The sequence below is a fragment of the Cetorhinus maximus genome, chromosome 17 (genome assembly GCF_964194155.1).
Source record: "Cetorhinus maximus chromosome 17, sCetMax3.hap1.1, whole genome shotgun sequence".
Lineage (NCBI taxonomy): Eukaryota > Metazoa > Chordata > Chondrichthyes > Lamniformes > Cetorhinidae > Cetorhinus > Cetorhinus maximus.
Window position 1 is genome coordinate 28,018,097 of NC_135895.1, and position 26,212 is coordinate 28,044,308.

At 43.4% G+C, this 26,212-nt stretch overlaps 1 protein-coding gene across 9 annotated transcripts in view; it reads left to right on the forward strand.

The window, feature by feature from the left end:
- LOC144692265 (receptor-type tyrosine-protein phosphatase F-like) overlaps positions 1 to 26,212 on the forward strand; it is a 496,732-nt gene that overhangs the window by 399,456 nt on the left and 71,064 nt on the right. For all 9 annotated transcript variants that reach the window (XM_078560868.1, XM_078560866.1, XM_078560873.1 and 6 more), the window contains 2 exons: positions 3,548 to 3,645; positions 23,064 to 23,187. In XM_078560868.1, coding sequence (XP_078416994.1) covers positions 3,548 to 3,645; positions 23,064 to 23,187 — 222 coding nt within the window. The remainder of the gene's footprint in view (positions 1 to 3,547; positions 3,646 to 23,063; positions 23,188 to 26,212) is intronic.

Consider the following 26,212-nt stretch of genomic DNA (forward strand, 5'->3'; position numbering starts at 1 on the left):
AGAAAAATAAAAGTGGATCCAATTTGACTATTACTGTCTCTAAATAGCCTGTTCCAGTATTACTTATAAATATTGCAAAAGAAATAACTAATGCAAAACTGTCAATAGAGCTTTTTACAACATCGTGTTTCTTATTTAAAAGTGAAGTTATAAACCATGGCAATACACATTTTGAATTGCAATGTCGAAAGCTGTTAATCTTTGAGTATTCCTCCAGAGTTTCTGAAGGAAGAGAGTTGAAGCTGCTAAGCACAAATTTAGTTTTAATGAAGTTGGAAGTGAGTCAGTCTCCACAATTTTAATAAATGCAGTTAAAACTATGTAGATGTTTGCAATGGTGGTGTACATTGGCTAAATTTTTGCAAAGTAGTGCTCCATGGTGTGCTTTAAATATGCAAGTGTAGAACAGATAAAAGCTTTTGATTAAAACCTAATCAGTTTAAGCATCCCATCTGTCTCAGTATTGGATGTACCCAATTATTCTGGGATTTAGAATTTAGCTTCATTTTCTGGCATCAATGTATCTCCTAATATATGGCTGCTCAAGAAGTTTGATCAAGCATATGACCAAGGGTCCAGGATAGTTGACTTTCCTACTAGATGCTAGAGAAAGAAGTCGATGCCAGAATATTGGTGCAATGATGATATTCTGCCACCAGATGGCACTTGTGATTTATTTTTGTAATTTTGATTTTTTTTTCTTACATCTGTAAAATGTCTTATCATAGAATCACTCACTTTTTAATTTATCTCAAAACTGATCAATCCTCACACCATTACTTTGTTCTGCTTCAAATTCCCCCATTGCTTGTCTAAGATCTAACAAATGGCCTCCTAAACCAGATGGCCCACTTATTTCCCCCTATCGTGCGCTAGTTCAGTATCAAATTTCAATTCGGCACCTATCATGACATTACACCAGAATCGGAAATTTACAATGCTAAGAATCAGAACTACAATAGCTATCATCCTATCATATAATGCCAATATATTAGACTATTAAATGATATTCTAACAAGGTATTTTTATGTGAAAGCATTGCGCTTTTAAAATATTTTTAAATAATTGTTTGAGTTTATCCAATGATTTATATTGTAACAGATCAATCATATATCACACTGTAAACATCTAGATATTGAACAAAATTACTACGCCAATTCAACCTCCACTTCAACTTTTTGAAGGTCATATTAATTAGGCATCAGAAATTTCAATCTCGGCATCTGAATAGAAACTGAGCTTCACAACCCCAGATCTTAACAGCAACCAAAGTAGCCTGTTCCTGTGGAATAGCTGATCTGAATCCCAGTTGAGATTGATCTATTTCATTTTGGGGTAGTGTCATAAAACACGTTTGTGAACCTTCTCTTATGAATTGCCAACTATTTTGTGATGAAAAATTACATTTAACATTTTTAAACCTTTGTTATGCTTCATTTTGTAATCATTTGATGTCTAACTTGCATATTGGCATCAGGCAGGCTGTAGCCATAACCCTGGCCTCACCAGCATTCCAAAATAATGTGCAATGATGTAGAAGTGCTGGATCCAGATTTTGGTGTAGCACTCCATGAAAATGACAACAACATTCCTTCATAGAAGGTGGGAAAGTAATGCCTACTCTGGGAATAGAATACTTATATAATAAAATTATTAGTGCATGGATTTGTGCTGACATCAGAAAGTGACTGAATCCAGGATCACCAGGTCATTGCAAGTCATTTTGACTGCTAAAATGAGCGTATGGATGTGACTGTTATAATGAAAGCAGCCATCCTTTTATTGAATGGCTAATTAACTAAATCATTCAAACAAATAACAAATATGGTGTAAGTTTAAATCTAGTTTTACACCTTTAACGTTTGGTGGCTGATGAGCCTTCCCTAGTGTAGTTTCTAATTTTTATTTAAGCATATGTGCAGAGAGTTATTGACTGTTAGGTAAGTTTGTGATGACCCTGAGGATTTTTAGAGCTGTAATGAACAAACAAAATAAAATAACTAAATTGCTGCTATTCTTGATGCAATAAGAACTTACAGGTCTGGATTTTGCACTCGGTGACAAAGTAAGAGTGCTCACCTCTGACTTCAAAGAAAGCCTTGCTGAGAGATATCTCTGTGGGAATATGGTAACTCTCGCCATGCAATTGATTTTAGTGATCTTTAATGGGGATTCCAAGTGTGGAGCTGAAATGATATTATCAAGCTGACCAAATAGCCAATCAGATCAAAGAATTCCCAAACGGCCAACCAGGAAATGAAAAACACAGAATTAAATCATCTTTTAAAAATGTTACATAGAACGAAATAAAGATCGAATGGGTTGAAAGTAGAAGCAGAAATATCATGAGAAAACTTGGGGAAAAAATTTTTCAAAAATTAGTTTATAAAATCTAGTTATTAATCATGTTCGAGACATTCAGTAACTCTTCACAAATGTGAAGTTATTTTTTTCAGGGCCAGATATCTTGTTCAACAAAGGTTATTACACAGAACGCCATTAAAACCCAGTAACTTTCTATGGGGTTTCTAAAAGCATGTGAGAGTGGAAAAGGGAATGTCCTTGCCACATTAACCGATTTCACTGATTTGCCACCTCGGAGTGGGGTTATCGCAGCGCAGCCTGTGGTGGAGCAGTGGGTGACAGATCACAACTAAATGATTTCCGCATTAATCTACCCATGCGCTAATTCCTGAATGCTGACCATTCACTATCAAACCGCCCCCACCCCCTGCAAAATTCAGGCCACAATTTTTATTTATGTTATGCTGGGAAGATTGTCAAAATGGAATGTTGTTCTGAGCTGCTGCATCTATTTGCCTTCTTCCCAACGACCAACAAAAATCAATTTGGTTTCCATTGGAAGTACTAATTTCCATTTAAAGTAAAGTACAAATTCTTTTTTAATAAAGAATGAGAGTTCTCTAGTGGTAGTTTTAATTCTAGTGTGCCTATTAATTGGAATAGTGATGGAAGAATGTGAAAGCATGAAGCAAGAATAATTATATACCTTCTCCTCCGCTCCCAACCTACTCATTGACTTCAGTGATTAATACTTTTGGAAAAAGAGAAAGTCACGAGTAAGAACTCTGAGGTATTCTTGCGAGATTGATTATTCTATTTCCCTCTTGAAATAGAAACATGCACTATGGATTTGATTATCAACTCAGTCTGTGTAGATGAGAAAAAGGGACTGCTGCATTTTTAACAGCCTTTACTGTCTTCCTCATTCAAATCTGCCTTTATCATCACTTTTCTGTATGTAACCGCATATGGGCCGCTTAGAAACTGTGTGCTGTGTGATCAGTGACTGTTGCATCTGAGCATGTTCAGTAGAGAACAGTTTCAACCATACAGTTATATTAAAAAATCCACAATTTTTGGCGCATGTTATATTGTAATTCCAGTGTTTTTGGTAATGTCACACATAACCTTTCTACATGCATAATGCATATGTGCTTTTAACACTTATTTCATTTTATTTATTTTTTTTTAAGTTATGTTCTGTGATTATGCCTTACTGACTTTATGACTCTTATTTGGTTAGGCATGAGGGACCATCCACCAATCCCCATCACTGATCTTGCTGACAACATTGAAAGATTGAAGGCCAATGATAATTTGAAGTTCTCACAGGAGTATGAGGTGGGTTAAGCCTCAAAATAATAATACATTTTGGATATCTAGCCAATCTTTTTTTTACTTTGAGCGTATTTTTGTCCTTTTAAAGTGTTGGAAAAAATCATGTGTTAAAAATAGAATGTTTATTTCTTGCACTCATCATCCACCTCAGGAATTCCTAAGTCAGATGCACTGCAGAATTTCCTCCAATTATCTTGACAATATGTCTCAGACTTTCATTGGTAAGGAAAGAAATTGCAGCACTTGAGAGAATTAAAATATCACATTCAAGAGACTCAACAAACGAATCTTGCTTATATGCTGATTGTTTTTTCATTGGCAGGTTTTTATTTAAAATGAGTTTGACTTGTGTCACATTAATTGCGAGTTACATGAACATAAATACAGGGTACCACATTTTTTTGTAACACTCTATGAAATAAAACTCTATGGCACTACAATTTGAATTGTGTTGTAGAGCTTACTATCGATTTGAAATAGAACAACTTGATTTGGATCATTGTACTGAACAGTGATTATTTAATTGAAACAGAAGCAAAATACCGTGTTGCAGGAAATCTGAAATAAAAACAAAGTGCTGGAAATGTTCCGCAGGTCAGGCAGCATCTTTGGAGAGAAACAGAGCCAAGTTTCAGGTCAACCTCCTTTCATCAGAACAGTTCTGAAACGTTAATTTGGTTTCTTCCCACAGGTGCTGCCTGACCTGCTGAGTATTTCCAGCATTTTTCTGTTTTTATTTTAGATATAATTAGTATTGTCTTAAATTTCGAACAGAGAAACAAGGTTAGAGCTGCGTTTCAAGATACGAACACAACTAAATCCAGAGATGTGATGCTACTTTTAGAACTTCTGAAGCCGAATGCAGTATTTATAAGTTTAATACCATTCCAATTTTGTGTTTGCCGTGCATTTTTGTAACACTTCTGATATCTAAACAGCAATTATTATCAGTTCAGCCAATAGGATTTAATAATTTATTTACTGTAGTGTACTATAAGTATTAAGTAGGTCATGGTTAAATATAGAATTATTTACAAACAAGTTACTGGGTTCTTTGCAATTAATTCTCTTAATTGTACAACATACTATACAAAATAAATTATTGAATCTTATTGATTGAATAAACACTTAAGTTTTGATTTCCACTGGCCTCATTTTTGATGTGGCCATTCCTCGGTAGCTGCAGTGTGTCAGAAACAACAACAACTTGCTTTTATATAGCACCTTTAAAGTAGGAAAATGTCCCAATGAACTTCACAGGCAAGGTATTTGAAAGAATCATTAAAAGCTTGGCCAAAGAGGTAAGTTTTCAGAAGTGTCTTACGAAGGGAAAGAGAAGCAGAGAGCTTTAGAGAGGTACCAGTGTTTAGGACCTAAGCAACTGATGTGATGACCACCAATGGTAGGATGAAGTGGGTGGGGGTTTGTAAGAGTCCATAGTTGGAGGAAGACTGAGTTCTTGAAGTGTTGTAAGGCTGGAGAACGTTATAGATATGGCTAGGCAAGACCATGGATGGGATTTGAACACGACCTCTGGAATGCAGCAACACAATCCTTACTTCCTCAGTGGTACCATTATCTTTTTTCTCAGAGGAAAAAGCCTGAACACTTTAAAGCCATCTCTCACCTTGTCTCTCCTGTTGAGTAGAGAAAAAACTAAACTGTTGTTATATACTCGTGCTTTCCAACAGCATCTGTGAACAGGTCAACATCTATGCAAATATCGTCAGCATTGGCAGATATTAAAAATTAACATTTAAAAAGGAAACTGGAAAGACAGGTAGAGGAGATAAAGAACCATGTACAAGAAAAGAAATAGAATAACCTGTCAAGTGCTTGAATGAAAAGCAGGAAATGGTTAAATGGCAGGAACAATATTAACATAAGATAATAGGAATTGCAATGAGGAGAGTGCGAGAGGAGGACGCTGGGACAGGCAGTCAGCAGCACCTAGAGGAGCCAGGAGTTGAAAAGGAACGCGAGAGGAGCCGGGAGTTGAAGAGGAGCACGAGAGGAGCCGGGAGTTGAAGAGGAGTCGGGAGTTGAAGAGAAGCTGGGAAAGCAGGGGTGACTGAGAGAGTTCAGTAAGGAGGGAACAAGGTGATTCATTGAGTACCGTGAGTATGGCTGGGTAAGCATTTACTACTTTTATTGCTTATGGTTTTTATGGTCTTATTTTGTGGTTCATCGTTTGTAGGGACTATATTCTGTAACAACGAGGAGCAGGGAAGAAGGGCCCGAAAGTAGTTGATATTAAGTATCTTCCAAAAGGTTTAATTTAATTTAAAGGGGTAAGTCATGGCAGGAGAGCTCAAAGCCATGGTGTGCTCCTCCTGCTGTATATGGGAAGCCGGGCACATTTCCAGTGCCCGGGGCCAGCATGTATGCAGGAAGTGTCTCCAGCTGCGGCTCCTGGAAGCCCGGGTTTTGGAGCTGGAGCGGCAGCTGGGGACATTGTGGAGCATCCGCGAGGCGGAGTGTATCGTGGATAGCACGAATAGAGAGGTGGTCACACCGCAGGCTAAGAGTCCACAGGCAGGAGGGGAATGGGTGTCCATCAGGCAAAGCAAGAGGGCTAGGCAGGCAGTGCAGGAATCTCCTGTGGCTATTCCCCTGCAAAACAGATATACCGCTTTGGATACTGTTGAGGGGGGATTGGTCTCTCAGGAGAAAGCAGCAACAGCCAAATTCGTTGCACCATGGTTGGCTCTGCTGCACAGGGGAGGAGTAAAAAGTGTGGGAATGCAATAGTTATAGGGGATTCAATTGTAAGGGGAATAGATAGGCATTTCTGTGGTCGCAAACGAGACTCCAGGATGGTATGTTGCCTCCCTGGTGCTAGGGTCAAGGATGCCTCAGAGCGGCTGGAGGACATTCTGAAGGGGGAGGGTGCGCAGCCAGTGGTTGTGGTACATATTGGTACAAATGATATAGGTTAAAAAAAGGGATGAGGTCCTAAAAGCAGAATGTAGGGAGTTAGGAAGTAAGTTGAAAAGTAGGACCTCAAAGGTAGTGATCTCAGGATTACTACCAGTGCCACGTGCCAGTCAGAGTACAAATAGCAGGATATATCGGATGAATACGTGACTGAAGAGATGGTGTGAAGGGGAGGGTTTCAAATTCCTGTGACATTGGGACCGGTTCTGGGGGAGGTGAGACCAGTACAAACTGGATGGGTTACACCTGGGCAGGATTGGGACTGATGTCCTAGGGGGAACATTTGCTAGAGTGGTTGGGGAGCGTTTAAACTAAAATGGCAGGGGGGTGGGAACCTATGCAAGGAGTCAGAGGAAGGGGAATCAAAGACAGGAACAAAAGGCAGAAAGGGGAATAAGAAAAGTGATGGGCAAGAATCAAACAGGGCCTCAGTGAAAAATAGTGGGAACGGGACAAGTAATGTTAAAAAGACAAGCCTTAAGGCTTTGTGCCTTAACGCGAGGAGCGTTCGCAATAAAGTGGATGAATTAACCGCGCAAATAGATGTAAACAGGTATGGTATAGTCAGGTTTACGGAGACATGGCTGCAGGGTGACCAGGGATGGGAACTGAACATCCACGGGTATTCAGTATTTAGGAAGGACAGACAAAAAGGAAACGGTGGTGGAGTTGCATTGCTGGTTAAAGAGGAAATTAACGCAATAGTGAGGAAAGGTATTACCTCCGACCATGTGGAATCTCTATGGGTAGAGCTGAGAAACACTAAGGGGCAAAAAACGTTAGTTGGTGTTGTATATAGACCCCCAAACTGTAGCGGTGATGTTGGGAATGGCATTAAACAGGAAATTAGAGACGCATGTAATAAAGGAAAATCTGTAATTATGGGTGACTTTAATATGCATATAGATTGGGAAAATCAAATTAGTAACAATACCATAGAGGAGGAATTCCTGGAGTGTATGCGAGATGTTTTTCTGGACCAATACATTGAGGAACCAACGAGAGAACAGGCCATCCTCGACTGGGTATTGTGTAATGAGAAAGGAATAATTGGCAGTCTAGTGTGTGGCCTCTTGGGGATGAGCAACCATAATATGGTAGAATTCTTCATCAAGATGGAGAGTGATGTAGTTGATTCTGATAGTTGGGTCCTGAATCTTAATAAAGGAAACTATGATGGTATGAGGCGCGAGTTGGCTATGATGGATTGGGAAATGTTACTTAAAGGGATGATGGTGGATAGGCAATGGCAAATATTCAAAGAGCGCATGGGTGAATTGCAACAATTGTTTATTCCTGTCTGGCGCAAAAGTAAAACAGGAAAGGTGGCCAAACCATGGCTTACAAGGGAAATAAGAGATAGAATTAGATGCAAGGAAGAGGAACACAAATTGGCCAGAAAAAACAACAGACCTGAGGATTGGGAGCAGTTTAGAATTCAGCAAAGGAGGACCAAGGGATTGATTAAGAAGGGGAAAATAGAGTACGATAGTACCACTAAGTCAAGGAAGACTGGAAAATTATGGCAAGTATCTCTGTAATTTCCACTCTTGCTTTCCTGAGTATCCTTCGATTCATTTCATCTGTTCCTGGTGCCTTATCAGCTTTAATTACAGACAGCCTAACCAATACTGCCTCCTTATCCATTTTAAACCCTTCAAGTGTCTGAACTCTCTTTCACCAGCTTCTTCCTTGGTGAAGACAGATGCAAAGTATTTAATATCTCAGCTATGCTCCCTGCTTCCATGCCCCCTTTTTGGTACCTAATCCACCCCACCACTCCTCTTACCACCATTTTGCTTATTTACATGCATATAGAAGAGGATTCACTTTATGTTAGATGGCAGTCTCTCTTCATACTCGTTCTGGAATAGAAGTAGAAATCCAAATAACCCAGTATCCTGCTGAACTGTGGATCCCAAATAGGGTTTCCCGTCTCATCAAGTTAACACTCATAGGATATTGATGACTGAGATATTGATGATGTTTTCTACTGAATGATATTCCAAGTTTGGAGAACTTCTCAAGTAGAAAGTTCTGCCTTTCCCTTATATAAAAATAAGTTGTATTTTTATCTGCAACTTATTTGTTAATTTCACCTTCAATTTTCTCTGCCCATCCCATGTCATTCTCTGACCTGTTCTGGGCTTTGATAGGCGCCAGAATCATCTGGTGGCCCATTTAAGTGGTCATCCTGTAAATTTGTCTAGACAACAGAAGTTTGAATTTATATGCTGCCTTTAATGTAGCAAACATCCTGAAGCTTTTCACAATGGAATTTGGGCAGCAAGCCAGGAAGAGAGAGAGTGGGAGAAGAGACAGGCAACCTAATTGAAGAGATGGATTTTGAAAAGAGTTTTCGACATACAAAGAGAAATAGAGGGGCAAAGAGTCCTTGGGAGATTGGCCTTGCTCTCTGGAGCAATGGAACTGAAGGCTGTACCATGAAAAATGACATAAAGGCAGGAGACAGTGGGGGTGAAAGAACAAAAGGCCAATATCATAGGAGTGGAGCATTTGGCAGGTGTTTTGGAGCTTGAGGAATTTTCAGAGGTAGGTTGGGTAAAAGTCTTTATAAACAAGGATGAGAACTTGAAAATCATTTGGATAATGTGGAGCCAGTGAAGATTACAATAAATGAGGATGACAAAAGGGACCACGCAAAGGAGTTTGAGAGAGGAAAATGAGAAAGTAGTAAGGACGATATTGGAATAATTGAGTCTGCAGGTAACAAAAGTATGCATAAGGGTTTCAACAGCAGAGTGGCTCAGGAAGTTGTAGAAGTGGGCAATGTTGTGGAGGTTTAAAGTTCCACTCATGATTGAAGATAGAATCAGATCACTTATGATATTCAATCTCAGAGAATTCCTGGGGAAGGGAATGCAATCATTGGCAAGAGAGCAAGCAGTGTTTGTGGCAGCGGCCAATGACAACAGCTTTGGTATTACTGTTGCAGTGCTAGGGAAAATTGTGAATTATCCAGAATTTGATGTCAGACAAGCAGTCTGACAGCACAAGAGCAGTTGAGAGATAAAGAAAAGTGGTGGAATGGGTTCTTAGTCTGCATCTAATCATAGGGGTTCCCATTATAACAGAACCTGATCCCATCCTCATTCAATATCCACTGGAACATTTTCAAGCAAGGTTCACTAGGTCACCACAGAAATACTAACATTTTTTGTTTTTGAACCAACAAATATTTTGAATAATTGTAACACTTGACTAATGGTCAGTGTACCTTTGTTTTACAGCAGAGAATATGTTTGTGGAATCTCATATTATTACAAGCTATTAAAGGCTCTCCAGATGCACTAAATTGTTGGGAACTATTTTTATGCATCAATAGGTGTTGCAGTGATGGCTTTACTGTATGTTGGCCCAGCAGGATAAGTCAATATGGACTGCCTACACTGTGTGGTATTGCAGTGGAGATGTAATTATAGGAATATGCAGGCTTACCCACCCACTGTGTCTGAAGCAGTGTCAGAAATTCAACAATCAACCAGTTGTATGTGGACAGGCAGTAGCATTGCCACTCAGATAAAATAATTTCATGAAAACCACCCACATAATGCACTTTGTTTTTACATAAAGTGAGAACCAAACAGCCATAAATTATGAAAGCATTCTATTAGAATGCCCCAGAAGATGTAAATTTCCATGCAAGTTTATAAATCAATCAGACATTAAGGTGTGTTCCTTACCATACCATATTTATTTTAATTTGTGTTTTTCACTTCACTAGTTCCAGGAGTATATTATAACGAGATCTTTATCCTGCTCTCTGAATATATGGCTTTATTCAAATGAAAAGCAGATTTCCACACCATCCTCCTCATAGTTTATAGCTTGCTATTTAATCACTTACTGCTTTTCTACAAGAGTCTGAACAAATGTTGACTTTATCTACTCTTGAAGCTGGTTATTTGTTAATCTTTTGACTGAAAACTCTTAAGTTCTTTGGCATTTCTAGGATAAAAATGTATTTTGAGAAATTTTCAGTAGTTAGTAGTAATTATACTGGAACTTTGAAGTGACATAGTTGAATAATAAATATAAACATTTACTTTGCCTGAAATTCATCCCTAAATCGGGTGTCAATCCATTCCTCTTAAGCAGACTAAAACTTTCACTAAAATAGCAGGGAGAAAATGCAAACAATCAAGTTGCAGACCTATTATCAAAAGTGTCATTTTAAATTTCATTAAGTGTTTTATTTTTAAACACATTATAGATACCTTTAAAAACAAAATGTACTAATTTACAGGGTTTTTTTGATTGAGTGCAGAAATGCTAGTAAAGTCTCTAACAGATTCTTCCTCACTTTTGACTTAGTACTAGAAAACGTACAAGAATGATAGCAAATGTGAAGGATTTGTTTTGGTCTCAGGGTACTGGAGTCCTTTTAGCTGTTAGTGCAATCTTATGTGACAGTAACAATGTGTACATTAACTAGGCTTTTGAGGATCAAGTTGTCAACAAGGACATTGGATGGAAGGAGGAAAGACAGTAACACAGAACTGAAGTGCACAGAGAAGAGATACTGTTGTGTTGGTGGTGATATATAGCATGCATAGAGAATTGGCTAACTAACAGGAAATTTAGAGTTGGAATAAAATGTTATTTTGAGGTTGGCAAACTGTAACTACTGGAGTGCTTGGGCCTCAACTATTTACAAGGTTCTGAAGGGGCTTGACAGGATAGACACTGGGAGATTGTTTCCCCTTGTGGAGGGATCTAGAACCAGGGGACACAATTTAAAAATAAGGAGTCTCCCATTTAAGAATTTTTTTCTCTCAGGGTCATTACTCTTTGGAATTCTCTTCCACTGAGAGCAGTGGAGGCTGGGTCTTTGAATATATTCAAGGCTGAGTTAGACAGATATTTGATCAACAAGGAGATTAAGGGTTATGAGGGAACAGGCGAGAAAGTGGAGTTAAAGCCGCAATCAGATCAGCCTTAAATTATGGAAGCATTCTATTATGACCTTATCAAATAGCCGAGCAGGCTCGATGGACTAAATGGACTATGCCTGCTCCTATTTCTCATGATTTTCTGCCACTGCCTCTCATGGCTAATTATGGATGTGACAATAACAATGTGTACTTTAAAAAGACTTACTGAGGGCTTACTGAGGATCAAGGTGTCAACAGGGATATTGGCAACAATTTCTTCTCACTTTTGACCATCCTAATTTTGTTCTAAAGATAATATGTTCCCTCCTAAAACATTTTTTTTCTAAGTAATCTGGTGGAAAAGTTCCATACTGAAAAACTATCAAAAAGAGGTTTATGTGATCACCAATCAGGGATAAGAACTGATGAAAGGCCACAGACCTGAAACGTTGTCTCTGTTTCTCTTTCCATAGATGCTGGCCACACCTGCTAAGTATTTTCCAGCATTTTGTTTTTATTTATTACTGGGATGAGAACTTTACATACAGCTACATAGGACATCCTGATTTGGCAATGTTAATGATAGCTTTGAGCCTATAATTTTTTCAGTTATATTGATGACCACTGTTTTGAAAGGTTGCTTCTTAGTACAGTTGTTGATTTTATTTAATAATTGTTTTTACACCTCATCCTTCTTGAATTTTGGTATGTTATGCCACTCATTATCCCTGCAGATGTATATCCTGCTTCACTTTTGCAGCAAAATCACTGTAAAACTGGTCACTTGAAGATCCATAGAAATATGTTAAGGTTTAATTGCCTTTCTGTTTCCATTCTTTGTGGAAACCAACTGAGCTTCATTTGGTTTCCCCATGTGATTAGAAAAGTGAGATCAGCAGCTTTTGGGGGCAGATTGAAAGCATAGATGGCTTAAAAGTGGAGATGTTGCTGGCTGGATCCAGGAAACAGCAACAGAGTTCTAAAAATTTAGGCAAAGAAACAAATCATTTAGGCCATTGTTCTTGCACAGGTACCTGCTGTAATCTCATCTTTGAGAAATCTATTTTTCTTCTTGCCTGTTTGGCAAATTCCTCTTGCATATTATGAATGACTTGGCTTCAGTAGCTGCTTATAATGCAATCCTTATTCTAATTTCTCTGAACTTAAACAAAAGAGTTTCACAGATTGACAACATTTAGAATTACACAAAAACAGGGCAGTTAGCCAAATATGGTTGGGTCTATGCCATGTTTGTAATCTACATGAACCACCTTCTACCCTAATTAAACTGCCCCAAGATACTTTCTAGTATTTAGAAATTTACACTGATTATAGACATTGCATTTTTTTAATCTAAGAAAAGATTTCGTTTGAGAGAAAAACCTGAAATGTTGGCTCTGTTTCTCTATCCACATATGCTGCCTGCTGAGGTTTTCCAGCATTTTCAGTTTTTATTTCTGATTTCCAGCATCTGCAGTGTTTTGCTTTTGTATTTTGTTTTTTGCTTAGCTTTATTCCAACCCGTCTAATTCCCATTTTGGGAAAGAAAGAAAAAGAAGACTTGGGGCGAAATTTTCCATGCCCGCTGGCAGCAGGCGTGATAGGTGGCATGAGTGGACAATATGGCGCGATCGGTTTCACGATGGCGGGAAGGCAGGTCACGATTGTCTACTCAGCCCACCGATGGTGGGCCACGTTTCCTGCCATCGGTGGTCAGGAACCTCATTGTAATACATCAGCATGTCATTATCAGGCCATCTCACCAGGCTCTTGCACGCCCGATGGATCGTCTGTCCACTTCAGCGGGAAAGCACACTGAAGTGTTTTACAACAGCACAGAGGCGATGTGCACTTGGTGGCCTGTACTTTGGATGAGCTGGAGGTGAGTGCATAGCAGCATTCTGCAGAGGTTGCCTGAATTACCTGTTGCTCTGCAGGCTTCAGAGGCGCCGGGGTAAGTGTCGCCCTGCCCAACTGGTGAAGACGGAGGAGCGAGTGACTGAGGCTCCTGGATGCGCAGAGACAGGAGCAGCAACTTCAGGAAGAAGCAATGGCTGGGGCTCCCACACACGGTGCCCAAGAGCCACAGCGAGCTGTCACTGGTCAGTGCCTAGTGACACCTAGGGTCTATAGACGCCGCCTTTCATTCCTGCAGATGAGTGAGAGCCAGTGTCGCTGAAGACTAAACATGTCTAGGGAACTGGTTGCTCACATCTGCCATTTACTGCAGGATTTGGTGCCACGGGGACATGGAGGGCATCCACTTTCAGTGGCTGTCAAAGTGACTGCGGTGCATTCATTTCTATGCCAGTGGCTCCTTTCAGGACTCCACAGGCGACCTCTGTGGGATCTCTCAAGCCTTCGCCCACAAATGCATCCATGAGGTCACAGATGCCATTTTTGCAAGGGTACACAACGTTGTGCATTTTGCCTGAGATCAAGACAGCCAGAATGCAAGAGTGATTGGATTTGCCCAGATCTCAGGTTTCCCACAGGTGGAGGGTGTGATTGACTGCACTCATGTGGTGCACAGATTTCCGTCGCAACACACGGTGGACTACATCAACCGCAAGGGCTTCCATTCACTGAAGGTGCAGCTGGTGTGCGACCACCAGAAACTCACCCTGCAGGTGTGCGCACGGTTTCCAGGGAGTATGCACGATGCCTACATCCTCAGTCGGTCACAGATCCCTGGAGTCTTCCAGGTTCCACAGAAGCTGCAGGGATGGCTCCTCAGGGCCAAGGGCTACCCGCAGAGGCCATGGCTGATGACACCTGTGCGGCGGCCTCAGATTATAGTAGAGCGATGGTATAATGAGGCTCATGCTGCAGCTTGCAACTTCCATCAGGATGCTGAAGATGTGGTTCCGGTGCCTGGACCCGTCTGGTGGAGCCCTGCAATACAGTCCACAGAGGGTGTCACACATTATTGTCGTCTGCTGCACCCTTTACAACCTAGTACTGCAACGGGCAGACAGGCTGGCTGAGGAGGAGATGGAGGAGCTGCATGTCCCTCCTCTGATGAGGAGGACGCCAATGACGACGAGGCTGAGGAGGCCCTCGAAGGCAACGATGACGGGGATGAGGCCCTCGCATTGGCTAGACGAGGTACGTGCGCTCAGGAGGCCCTCATAGCTGCTAGATTTGTGCGGGATGATGACGACATGCAGTGAGGTGACCCCATAGTTCCTCACATCGCATTTGTGAACGTTTGACTCCAGTCTGGCTTATGGCAGCACAAATACCCTCTGTGAGTGTGCTCCTGTCATGGAAACGTGGTGGAGGCCCTAATAGTCGCTTGATTACAGGAGGATGATGACTAGGTGCATTGAGGACCCTCCACAGATCTGCACACATCTGACTTCACACATCTGAGAACATCTGACTCCTGTCTGGCCGAGGGCAGCTCACTTGCAAACCGTGATCAGGGTCATGTCATAGAGACGCAGCCATAAAACTTTAGAAGCATCTGATGCTTTGCCCACCTTCAGCACCTGAGCCCTTCAGGAGCTAGAGCACAGCATCAGTGGCCACAGATGCTGAAGAGACGAGGGCCAGCCCCTCCATAAAGGTGCTGAGAGCACACCAAGAGAATGAGAACACTCTGAGGCACTTGCCCACTACATTCTGGCAGCAATGACAGGCACTGCCGAGGTAATGTGTTCAGGGAGTGAGGCCGGACCATCACTTTGGCCTGAAAGCTGCACAGGGCAGAGGCCCTGGACTGAGACATCTGCCTTTATCTTGTGCAGAAAGATTTCACATCTGAGTGACACGAACATTGCTCATCAGAACCAGGAACCATTGGCAGGGAGACATTCTTGGGAGTTTATTGACAATAGTGAACAGTATGTCCAAGTGATTAACACCCATGCCCAGGTTGTGCAACTAATTCTCCTTAACTCTCCTAACCCTGCCACTACGTCTTGATGCTCCCCGGACATACACAGCGGAGGCTGCTGACTGCGATGCCCTGTCTGTGATGACTTTGGCTGGCGTCCTCTGGAGGGCCTCAGCCTGCTTTCAGGGCCCTGCTGCGTGGCAGTGGCACCCTCCTCAGCCTGTGGAGCTAGAGCTGCTGAGATCACAGGTAGAGGGGAGTTGGATGGGCTGGACACTCGGAGTCACCTGGATGGATGGGCCCGGAGTGCGCATCTGCAGATCCTCCTCCCTACGGTGCCCGGGCGCCCCAGACTGACTCCTTGAGGAGCACGGGTGGCTGGAGTGAGATTAAGCTGCCTGGCACTCCTCTCGCGTACACACTGTTGGAGGTCAACTATGGCATCAGCGATGGAGTTGAGCCTGTGCAGCTGCGTGGGAGTGAAGTCCTGGACCAAGGTCTGCATCGTGGCCACCATCCTACCAGTGTTGACCTCAGTGCGTTGGCATGCTGGCTGTATCACCTCAGACTGAAGGGAGACGGACTCCTCCATTGTGCATTGCAATCTGAAGCGTGCAGCGGACATCCTTCCTAATGTTCCCAAGCTTGGCTTTACAGCTCCAGCAACTGTGACATGACTGAGTCCAGAAGCTCGTCATCTGACTCGGACTCAGCAACGTTCTGGCCTTCAGCAGTCCTCCGAGTGCCGGACACCTGGGAAGCCTCTGCTGTTGCCTGCAGTGGATCAGACAGTGCGGTGATCACCAGATTGTGATCCCGTGTCCACTCTAAAGCTAGGTCCCACCGAGGTGTATGTCCCTGCATTGGTGGAGGGTGCGTGTGAGTATTGTGATAGGACTTTGAGGAGGGTGCCTCCAGATTCCTCTTCAGAGGTTCTTCGGGGGGAGGCCCTGGGTCATGGATTCTGTCAGCAGTTTGGCAGATGTGCCTGCGAAAGCAAGGAGAGATAATTAATGCATGGCAGTGGCCTGTGAAAGAGGACATATCACTCACAGCATGGTTGTCTGATGGACATTGCACTGCTGGATCCTCACTTGGTAGAGCAGTGCCTACCTCACTGTCAGCACAGGACCAGCCCAGATCCTCACTGGCCAGCTGAATGCTCTGTTTTCAAAGTTCATGAGGACCTCAATTTCAGGTACCTCGCCACTGGTCCGTGACCTACCTCGCTTGTGTGCAGCTTGTCCTGCATGGATAGAGATGGAGAAAGTGTAAGCAGGACGCCAGCCAGGCCAGATGACAAGTATGCCTGGCCTGTGTAGGTGTTGAGCGATCCCCTGGACAGGATGAGGACAATGACGGTGAGTGTGAGAGATTGAGTTGTGATGTCCCTTGAACCAGCAGCGAGTGCAGTCCCTGTGGATATGTGATGGGTTTGTGAGTGCGTGTGTGAGAGTTGGGTGATGAGATGAGTGACTTACCCTGGTGGAACAGAGGAGATCATCCATCTCTTGTGGCACCAGGTGACTGTCTTTTGCAGGGTGTTGGCACTGACCACCACTGTCACCGCCTCCCAAGCAGGTTTAGTGCTGTTGCTGCCCATCCTGTGGCCAGAGCAGGGGTAGAGGACATCCCAGCGGGCCTCCACGGCATCCAAAAGTCACTCGAGAGACCCATTGCTGAACCTGGGGACTGCAGTATTCTTCAGTTTCAGGGCCATGTCTTCCGTGCAGTAGTGGTGAGCTGGAAGCACTGAGATGTGTGCTTGCGGCTGGGGTGGGTGATGGCAGGTGGGCGAATGAGAGCCCGCGAGTGCCTAAATAATGAGGTGGGTTCAGGATGATATGGTGTGAAAACCCGCTATCACGGCCAGTGGGTAAAATGTCGTTTTATCCGCCCGCTACCACACTTAGTGCAAATTTGGGAAAATTCCGCCCTTGGATTTATATAGAGGCTTTCACGACCATAGCATGTCCCAAAGCAGTTTCAAGCCAATGAAGTACTTTTGAAGTGTAGTCACTGTTGTAACTTGGAAAACCCGGCAGCCAAATTCTACACAGCAAACTCCCACAAAATGGAATGTGATAATGACAGGATAATCTGTTTTTGTGATGTTGATTGAGAGATAAATATTGGCCAGGACAGGCAATAACTCCCCTGTCCGTCCGTTGGGATCTTTTACATCCACCTGAGAGAACAGATGGGGACCTTGGTTTAATGTTTCATTCAAAAGATAGCACCTGCAACAGTGCAATATTCCCTCAGTATTGCACTGGAGCACCTGACTTGATTTTTATGCTCATGTTCTGGAGTGGCAATTGAACTCACAACTTTGTGACTCAAACATGAGAGTGCTATGAATTGAGCCTTGACTGACACTGATGAGTTTTTGTTGAATTTTCAGAGTAGCATCAGATTTCTTTTATTCTTTCGTGTGATATGATTGTCACAGGCAAGTCTAGCATTTGTTACCCATACCTAATTGTTGCCACCTCCTTTGAACCTCTGCAGTCCATCTGGTGTAGGCACACCTGCAGTCCACTTAGGAAGAGAGTTCCAGGATGTTGACCCAGCAACAGTGAAGGAAAAGCGATATAGTATATATTGTGTGGCTTGGAGGGGAACCTGCAGGTGGTGGTATTCCCATGTGTCTGCTGCCTTTGTTATTCTACGTGGTAGAGGCCATGCATTTGAGAGGTGCTGTTGAAGAAGCCTTGATGCGTTGCTACAGTGCATTTTGCATGTTGTATACATTGAAGCCATTGTGCGTTGTTGATGAAGGGAGTGAATGCTTAAAGTGGTGAATAAGCTGCTGATCAAGCAGGCTGCTTTGTCATGGATGTTATCAAGCTTCTTGTGTTGTTGGAACTGCACTCATCCAGGCAAGTGGAGAGTATTCCATCACACTCCTGACTTATGCCTCGTAGATGTTGGACAGGCTCTGGGGAGACAAGAAGTGAGTTACTCATCACAATTCCCAGCCTCTGATCTGCTCTTGTAGCCACAGTACTTATGTGGCTGGTCCAGTTCAATTTCTGGTTAGTGGTAAGCCCCCAGGATGTTCAAGGTGGAAGATTCAGTGATGGTAATGCCATTAATATAAGGAGAGATGGTTAGATTTAGATTCTGTCTTGTTGGAGATGATCATTGCCTGGCACTTGTGTGGCATGAATGTTGCTTGCACTTAATCAGCCCAAGCCTGAATGTTGTCCAGGTCTTGTTGTATATGGGCACGGACTACTTCAATCCCTGAGGAATCGTGAATGGTACTGAACATTGTGCAATCATCAGCGAACATCCCCATTTCTAACCTTATGATGAAGTAGCTGAAGATGGTTGGGCCTAGGACATTACCCTGAGGAACTCCTGCAGTGATGTCCTACGGATGAGATGATTGACCTCCAACAACCACAACCATCTTCCTTTGTGCAAAGTATATCTCCTAACTGATTCCCATTGACTTCCATTCTGTAAGGCTCCTTGAAGCCACACTCAGCCAAATGCTGCCTTGTTGTCAAGAGCAGTCAGTCTTGCCTCCTCTCTTGAATTCACTTTTTTTGCCCATGTTTGGACCAAGGCTGTAATGAGGTCAGGAGCTGAGTGGTTCTGGCAGAACCCAAACTGAGTGTCATTGAGCAGGTTCTTGCTGTGTAAGTGCCACTTGACAGCACTGTCAGCGACGCCTTCCATCGAGAGGAGACTGATGGGCTGGTATTTGGCCGAATTAGATGTCCCTTTTGAGGACAGGACATACCTGGGAAATTTTCCACATTGTCATTGTAGATGTACTAGAACAGCTTGACTAGTGGTGCAGCTAGTTCTTGAGCACAAGCCTTCTGTACTACTGCTGGGATGTTGGCAGCCTTTGCCATATCCAGTGATTTCAGCTGTTTCTTTATAGCACGTGAAGTGAATCGATTTGGCTGAAGACTGAGCAGCCGCCTCCAGTGAGTTGTTTAATTGTCCACTACCATTCGCAACTGAGTGTGGCAGGACTGCAGAGTTTAGATCTGATCTGTTAGTTGTGGGATCACATAATGCTGCCTATTACATGCTGCTTCCAATGTTTGACATGCAACTTGTCCTGTGATGCAGCTTCACCAGGTTGATGCTTTATTTTTAGATGTACTTGGTCTTGCTCCTGGCATGCTGTCCTGCACTCCACATTGAACCAGGCCACTTTGTAGCCAGTCACTAACAGTCTGTACAAGTCTCCCCAGTGTGACTGACTAAATTTTTTTTCAGTAACTTATGGTAAGCACTTAACCTTTTCTCAGCAACTTCCCACAGCAACACAGCTAAGTATCCTTTGTCTGTGAGTTCCTGTTATCTCTCTCTCACACTCACACTCTCTCTCTCACTGTTCTCGCTTTCACTCTTCTCTCTCACTCACACTCTCACTCTCTCTCATCACTCTCGCATTCTTGCTCTCGTGCACTCTCTCGCACTCACTTTCACACCCACCCTCGCGCACATTCACCCGCTCTTGCATTTGCTCTCTCTCTCGCTCACACTCTCTCTCACTCTTTCGTCCCCTCACTTTTTCACTCTTGATCTTGCTCTGTCGCATTTCCACTCTCGCTCCTCTCTCTTTCACTCACTCTCTCACTGACTCTCTCGCTCTTATTTCACATGCCTGAGCTCTCGGCCTCCCTCCCTCCCTCCCGCGCTCTCGGCCTCCCTCCCTCCCTCCCGCGCCCTCGGCCTCCCTCACGCGCTCCCTCCCTCCCTCCAGCACCCTCGGCCTCCCTCCCTCCCTCCTGCGCTCTCGGCCTCCCTCCCGCGCTCTCGGCCTCCCTCCCGCGCTCTCGGCCTCCCTCCCTCCCTCCCGCACTCTCGGCCTCCCTCCCGCGCTCCCTCCCTCCCTCGGCCTCCCGCGCTCCCTCCCTCCCGCGCCCTCGGCCTCCCTCCCGTGCTCTCGGCCTCCCTCCCTCCCGCGCTCCCTCCCTCCCGCGCCCTCGGCCTCCCTCCCGTGCTCTCGGCCTCCCTCCCTCCCGCGCTCCCTCCCTCCCGCGCCCCCGGCCTCCCTCCCTCCCACGCTCCCTCCCTCACGCGCCCTCGGCCTCCCTCCCGCGCTCACGGCCTCCCACGCTCTCGACCTCCCTCCCTCCCGCGCTCCCTCCCTCCCTCCCACGTTCTCGGCCTCCCTCCCGCGCTCGCTCCCTCCCACGCTCCCTCCCTCCCTCCTGCGCTTTCGGCCTCCCTTCAGCACTCTCGGCCTCCCTCCCGCGCTCGCTCCCTCCCACGCTCCCTCCCTCCCTCCTGCGCTCTCGGCCTCCCTCCTGCGCTCTCGGCCTCCCTCCTGCGCTCTCGGCCTCCCTCCTGTGCTCTCGGCCTCCCTTCCGCGCTCTCGGCCTCCCTTCCGCGCTCTCGGCCTCCCTCCCGCGCTCCCTTCCTCCCGCGCTCTCGGCCTTCCTCCCCCGCTCTTGGCCTCCTTCTCTCCCTCCCGCACTCTCGGCCTCCCTCCCGCGCTCTCTCCCTCCCACGCTCTCGGCCTCCCTCTCTCCCTCCCACGCTCTCGGCCTCCCTCCCTCCCTCCCGCGCTCTCAATTTCCCAGATTAAAAACCATGTTGATTTTCAGAAATTGCTGCAGCTTACTTTGATACACAGAAGCCTGAGTACAATTGTCTATTTGTGATCGATGCCTCAAAGGCTGCCATGCCATTCATTCCAATACATGCTTGATTGGTGATTTTATTTGAGTTTAAGGCTCGTATTTAATTTTCCTTCATTCCCCTTAGATTTTCAGAGTACATATTGGCCTGTTTGGTTCTAATTTAGCTGCCTATTGGAAGCCAATTGAGAGACTTTCAGACCTGTGAGACTTGTAGTAATAAGCAGCAAACACTCATATCAGATTAAGTATTCAAGAATCTTATGCAGTTCATATTGAAGTTCAGTGCAGCATACATGACTGTTATTTTGTGCCTTTTCAGGGAGGTTTGTGTGATTCTACAGTTTGTCATTGCCAAAGTTTGCTTATCCAAGTTTGCTTATCCTTTTACAATTTAATAAATCTGCTTGACAGTTTATGGTTTAAGGCACAATCTAGTGAAGTATTTATTTTGCTACCTTCCAGTCGACAAAATCATAAGGACATATGATGTAACCAATAAGTGGGAATACAGTGAAAAGAGTTTTCTGTTCAACCTCAGGCTCACTACAAGTTATGAAGATATTGATGTTGGAACTTGGATAGCCAGGTAGCAAAGGATAGAACACTAAAGTCCAGACTTTATACATTGAAAAACTTTTACTTACAGAGATGTTGCATATTATGCTCCTCCAAGCGACAACCCATCTTTAAGCCTACTCCTGTATACATAAGCACAAGTGAGTCTCCAATTTATACCCACACCTGAATACAATTAATACCCAATTGGTACAGGTCAAATATCCTTTATCTGAAAACATCCAAAAACCGAATGTATATTGAATGGATATGTAGTTGATTTGTATGTTAATAAAACAATGTAATATATTACATGTGTAATAAGTGTTAACAGGTAAGAAGCAGGGTGCATGAGAGTTGGAAAATGGAAAAACAACCTAGTATTTGTAGACTATAGCTAGCCTAGGCTTATGATATTGTAATGTAAGTAGGCCTAGGTTTACTGTATATACGGTAGATCTGAAAACTGAATATATCTGAATACTGAAACGCAATCAGCCCCAGGGATTTCTGATAGAGGATACTCGACCTGTATGAAATTAGAAATTGGGTATAAGTTACATTCTGGTTCGTAGCAAGCAATGGCCTATCTACAGAAAAATGTCAAGTCAAAAACCTGAAAATGCAACATGTAAAGAGTTACAGGCACAGACTTGTATTGTCACAATACGAAGAATCATGCTGTAAGATTAATGAGCGGCCTATTAAAATGACACTGCTTGAGACTCTGTTCTTGGCAAAAAAACAACTTGCACTGTATTTGTACAATATGGTGTGCTTTTTCCAAGTTTGTGGTTGTGGCAGATTAAAACAAGTTATTTAATCACTATTTAGCCTGACTTGGCTGTTTACCTGATCAAAAAGTGAAAATGTTCCATTTATACATGCCATCAGTCAGTTTTTAAACTGGCAGTCAACATTTGAATCTATGTTTGCTTAATTTAAACAAATCGGCATAATTTGAATCTTGTTATTGTTGTGAAAGGTGCTTTTAGCTTGTTTGTGCCCAGTTAGGGGCTTTAAGTTAGCTGCTTTCAGTTTGTTAACATGGGGTTGAGTTTCCATTGTGGCTGTGAAATAACCAGAGAAAGTGTCCACAGCATCCATATGAGTGATTAAATAAGAAGGGAAAAAATGCATATGTTTGAAGTCTGAAATTAAAACGGTAAATATAAAAACAAAATACTGCAGATGCTGGAACTGCAAACAGAAAATGTTGGAAATACTCAGCAGGCCAGGCAACATTTGTGGAGAGAGAAGCAGAGTTCAAGTTTCAGGTTGATGATAATTTGTCAGAAATGATCAGATTGACCTGAAACGTTAACTCTGATTCTCTCTCTACAAATGCTGCCTGACCTGCTGAGTATTTCCAGCATTTCCTGTTTTTGTTTAAATGGAACAATGCGATCTATATTTGAGGTAGGGAAAACTTCATGGAACTTAGCAAAAGGCCCAGTTCATTTTAATTCCCGTTTGCAGTTTGCCAGCATTTGCACTCTTCAGAATTGTCATCTTTTACTCAAATTATTCTCTTTCTAACCTTTTCTTTTTCTCTTCTCCTTTATTCACTTTTAGTCAATTGATCCTGGCCAGCAGTTCACATGGGAGAACTCCAACATGGAAGTGAACAAACCGAAAAACCGCTATGCCAATGTTATTGCCTATGACCATTCAAGAGTTATCCTCACCTCTGTCGATGGCAAGTATAGCTGCAGATCTCTGAATTATTGTGATTACATCTTATTTGGAATTGATTGCTATAACGTATTTGAACCATTTATGTGGGTGATATTGATTCTGTAGACGATAGAATAACTTGGGTGTCCAGGTATGTAGATCATTAAAATATCATGAACAGACAGAGAAAATAAGATAGGTAGGAAAGTGAGTTGTGAAGAGGACATAAGGATTCTACAAAGGGACATAGGTTAAATAGTAAAATTCGGCAAATGGAGTATAATGTGGGAAAATATGAACTGGACAAGGAAGAATAGAAAAGCAGCAAATTTTCTAAGTGGGGAGAGATTCTGAGGTAGACAGGGATCTGGGTGTCCTGGTACATGAATCGCAAAAAGTTAGTATGCTTTACAGCAAGTGATTAGAAAGGCAAGTGGAATATTGCTGTTTATTGCAAGGGGAATGGAATATAAAAGTAGTGTTGCTATTGCTGTACAGGTCATTGGTGAGGCCACATCTGGAGTACTGTATAAAGTTTTGGTCTCCTTATTTAAGAAAGGACACAATTGTGTTAGAAGCCATTCAGAGAAGGTTCACTGAACTGATGCCTGGGATGAGGAGGGGCTAGCTTATGAGGAAAGGTTGAAAAAATTGGGCCTCTATCAATTGTAGTTTAGAAAAATGAGAGGTGATCTTATTGAAAAATCTAAGATCCTGAGGGGACTTGACAGGGTGGATGCTGAAAGAATGTTTTCCCTTGTGGAAGAGACCAGAACTGATGGACACAGTTTAAAAATAAGGGGTCTTCCATTTAAGACGGAGATGAGGAGAATTTTTTCTCTGATTGTCATGAATCTGTGGAACTCTTCCCCAGAGACTGGTGGAGGCAGGGTCAATGAATAATTTTAAGGCAGAGGCAGATAGATTCTTGACTAACGGAATCAAAGGGTTTCAGGAGTAAGCAGGATACTGGCATTGAGACCGCAATCAAATCAGCCATTATCTTATTGAATGGCGGAGCAGGCTGGAGGGCCTGAATGGCCTACTCTTGCTCTTAATTTGTATGTTCATACGTATGTTGTAGTGGAGTTCCCCAGGGGTCTGTGTTAGAAAGGCTAATGGAATGCTGACCTCTATATGTAGAGGACTCAAATATAAAGAGGCAAAGGTCATGATTCAGCTATACTAAAATCCTGATTCGACCACATCTGGAGTTTTGTGCACCACATCTTAGGATGGATGTATGGCGGGATTGCAGATTTACCAGATGACTCCATTGCTTAAATTACAAGGAGAAATTACACAAACTAGAGTTCTATTTCTTGGAGTTTAGAAGGTCGGGGGTGATTTGATGAAGGTTTCCAAGATATTCACTGAAAATAAATAAGGTAGATCAAGATAAACTATTTTTACTGGTTGTGGAGTCTTGGACTAAGGGACACAGTCAAGAATTTAGAGTCAGATCTTTCAGGAGTGAAATTAGGAAGCACTTCTACATACACACACGGTGAGAAAAGTTCTGAAATCTCTTCTGCGAATGGCAATTGATGCTAGATCAGTTGTCAGTTTTAAATCTGAGATTGATGGATTTTTATTAACCAGAGCTATTAAGGGATATGGGACAAAGGTGGCTATATAGAGTTAGTTCGTAGATTGGCCTTTATCTCAGTGAATGGCAGTACAGGTTATAAATGGTCTACCTCTGTTCCCATGGGCAGAATCTTCTGTTTGGCAAGCAGGGGCAGGGCCCGCTCACCAACGCGTAAAATGACGCAGGGTGACGTCGGGCGTGTGTCCTGATGTCACCCCGCATCATTTAGATTTTCAGGTCGGTGGGCGCGCAGCGGAGTCAGATGTGCGCCCACTGAAGTGTCAACAGCCAATTAAATCCATTAAAAAACTAATTGAAACCATTAATGGACCTGCCCGTCCAACCTTAAGGTTGGTGGGCAGGCCAGGAGCCCCGGCGGGCTTCTGAAAAAGCATGAAACCTCATCCATGGGCGGGATGAGGTTTCATAAGTGATTACAAAATCTCAGAATATTTCAAAATAAAGTTTATGGACATGTCCCAACTCGTGACAGTGTCACATGAGGGGACAGGGCAGCAAAATTTTTCTCATCTTTATTTGAAGTTTCAAATCTGAGCCAATCTCCCTGAGGCAGCACTTTGCGTCAGGGAGATCTGTGCGCTCTTTTGCACGCATGCGTGAAAGAGTGCACTCCTGGCTCAGGGAATTCCCCCGCACAGGGAGCGCACAGCGCTTCCTGGCGGACGTCACGCTGGGTGGGCCTTAATTGGCCCGCCCACATAAAATGGCTGCACGCCCCCAAACGGGGGCACTGATCAGAAACCCACTCCCACACATCCCCCCCACCCCCGATGGGGGGAAAAATGTTGCCTCATGTTCCAATAATCAGCTCGGTATCAATAGGATATTGCTGAACTTCATCATTATTAGTTAATACTCTGCATTGCAAATAGTTCCAACTATAAAGTTTACTCAAAAATAACAAACTGCACCATATATGTTCCATTGCTCGTGCCTTGCTTGTGCAAATCATCATTTCAGCTGTTTAGTCCTACAATGCTTATATTTGAGGCTTTCATCTGCACTGTCAAACTTAACTTGCTGTGGGTCCATAACACGTTTTGTCATCTGCTTGTGATTGGGATTCAAAACCAGTCAAAGGCTGTGTTATAAATTTCCAAATGTTATGGTTTCAAGATAATGTGACTGGCGACACAATCTAGTTTAGAAAGCAACCTTTCTAATGTGAATGTTTTACTTCGTGGATGGGGTGCTGATCCAGCAGGTCGCTTTGTGCTGGATAGCGTGAGCCTATTGAGTGTTGGAGCTGCACTCATCCAGGCAAGTGGAGAGTATCCCATCACAATCCTAACTTGTGGCTTGTAGATGGAGGACAGGCTTTGGGGAGTCAGAAGGTGAGTTATTCTCCTCAGAAATCCCAGCCTCTGACTTGTACTCTGATGGTGGGGGGTTCCGTGGTGGTCATGCCACTGAATGTCATGGGGAAAAGGTTAGG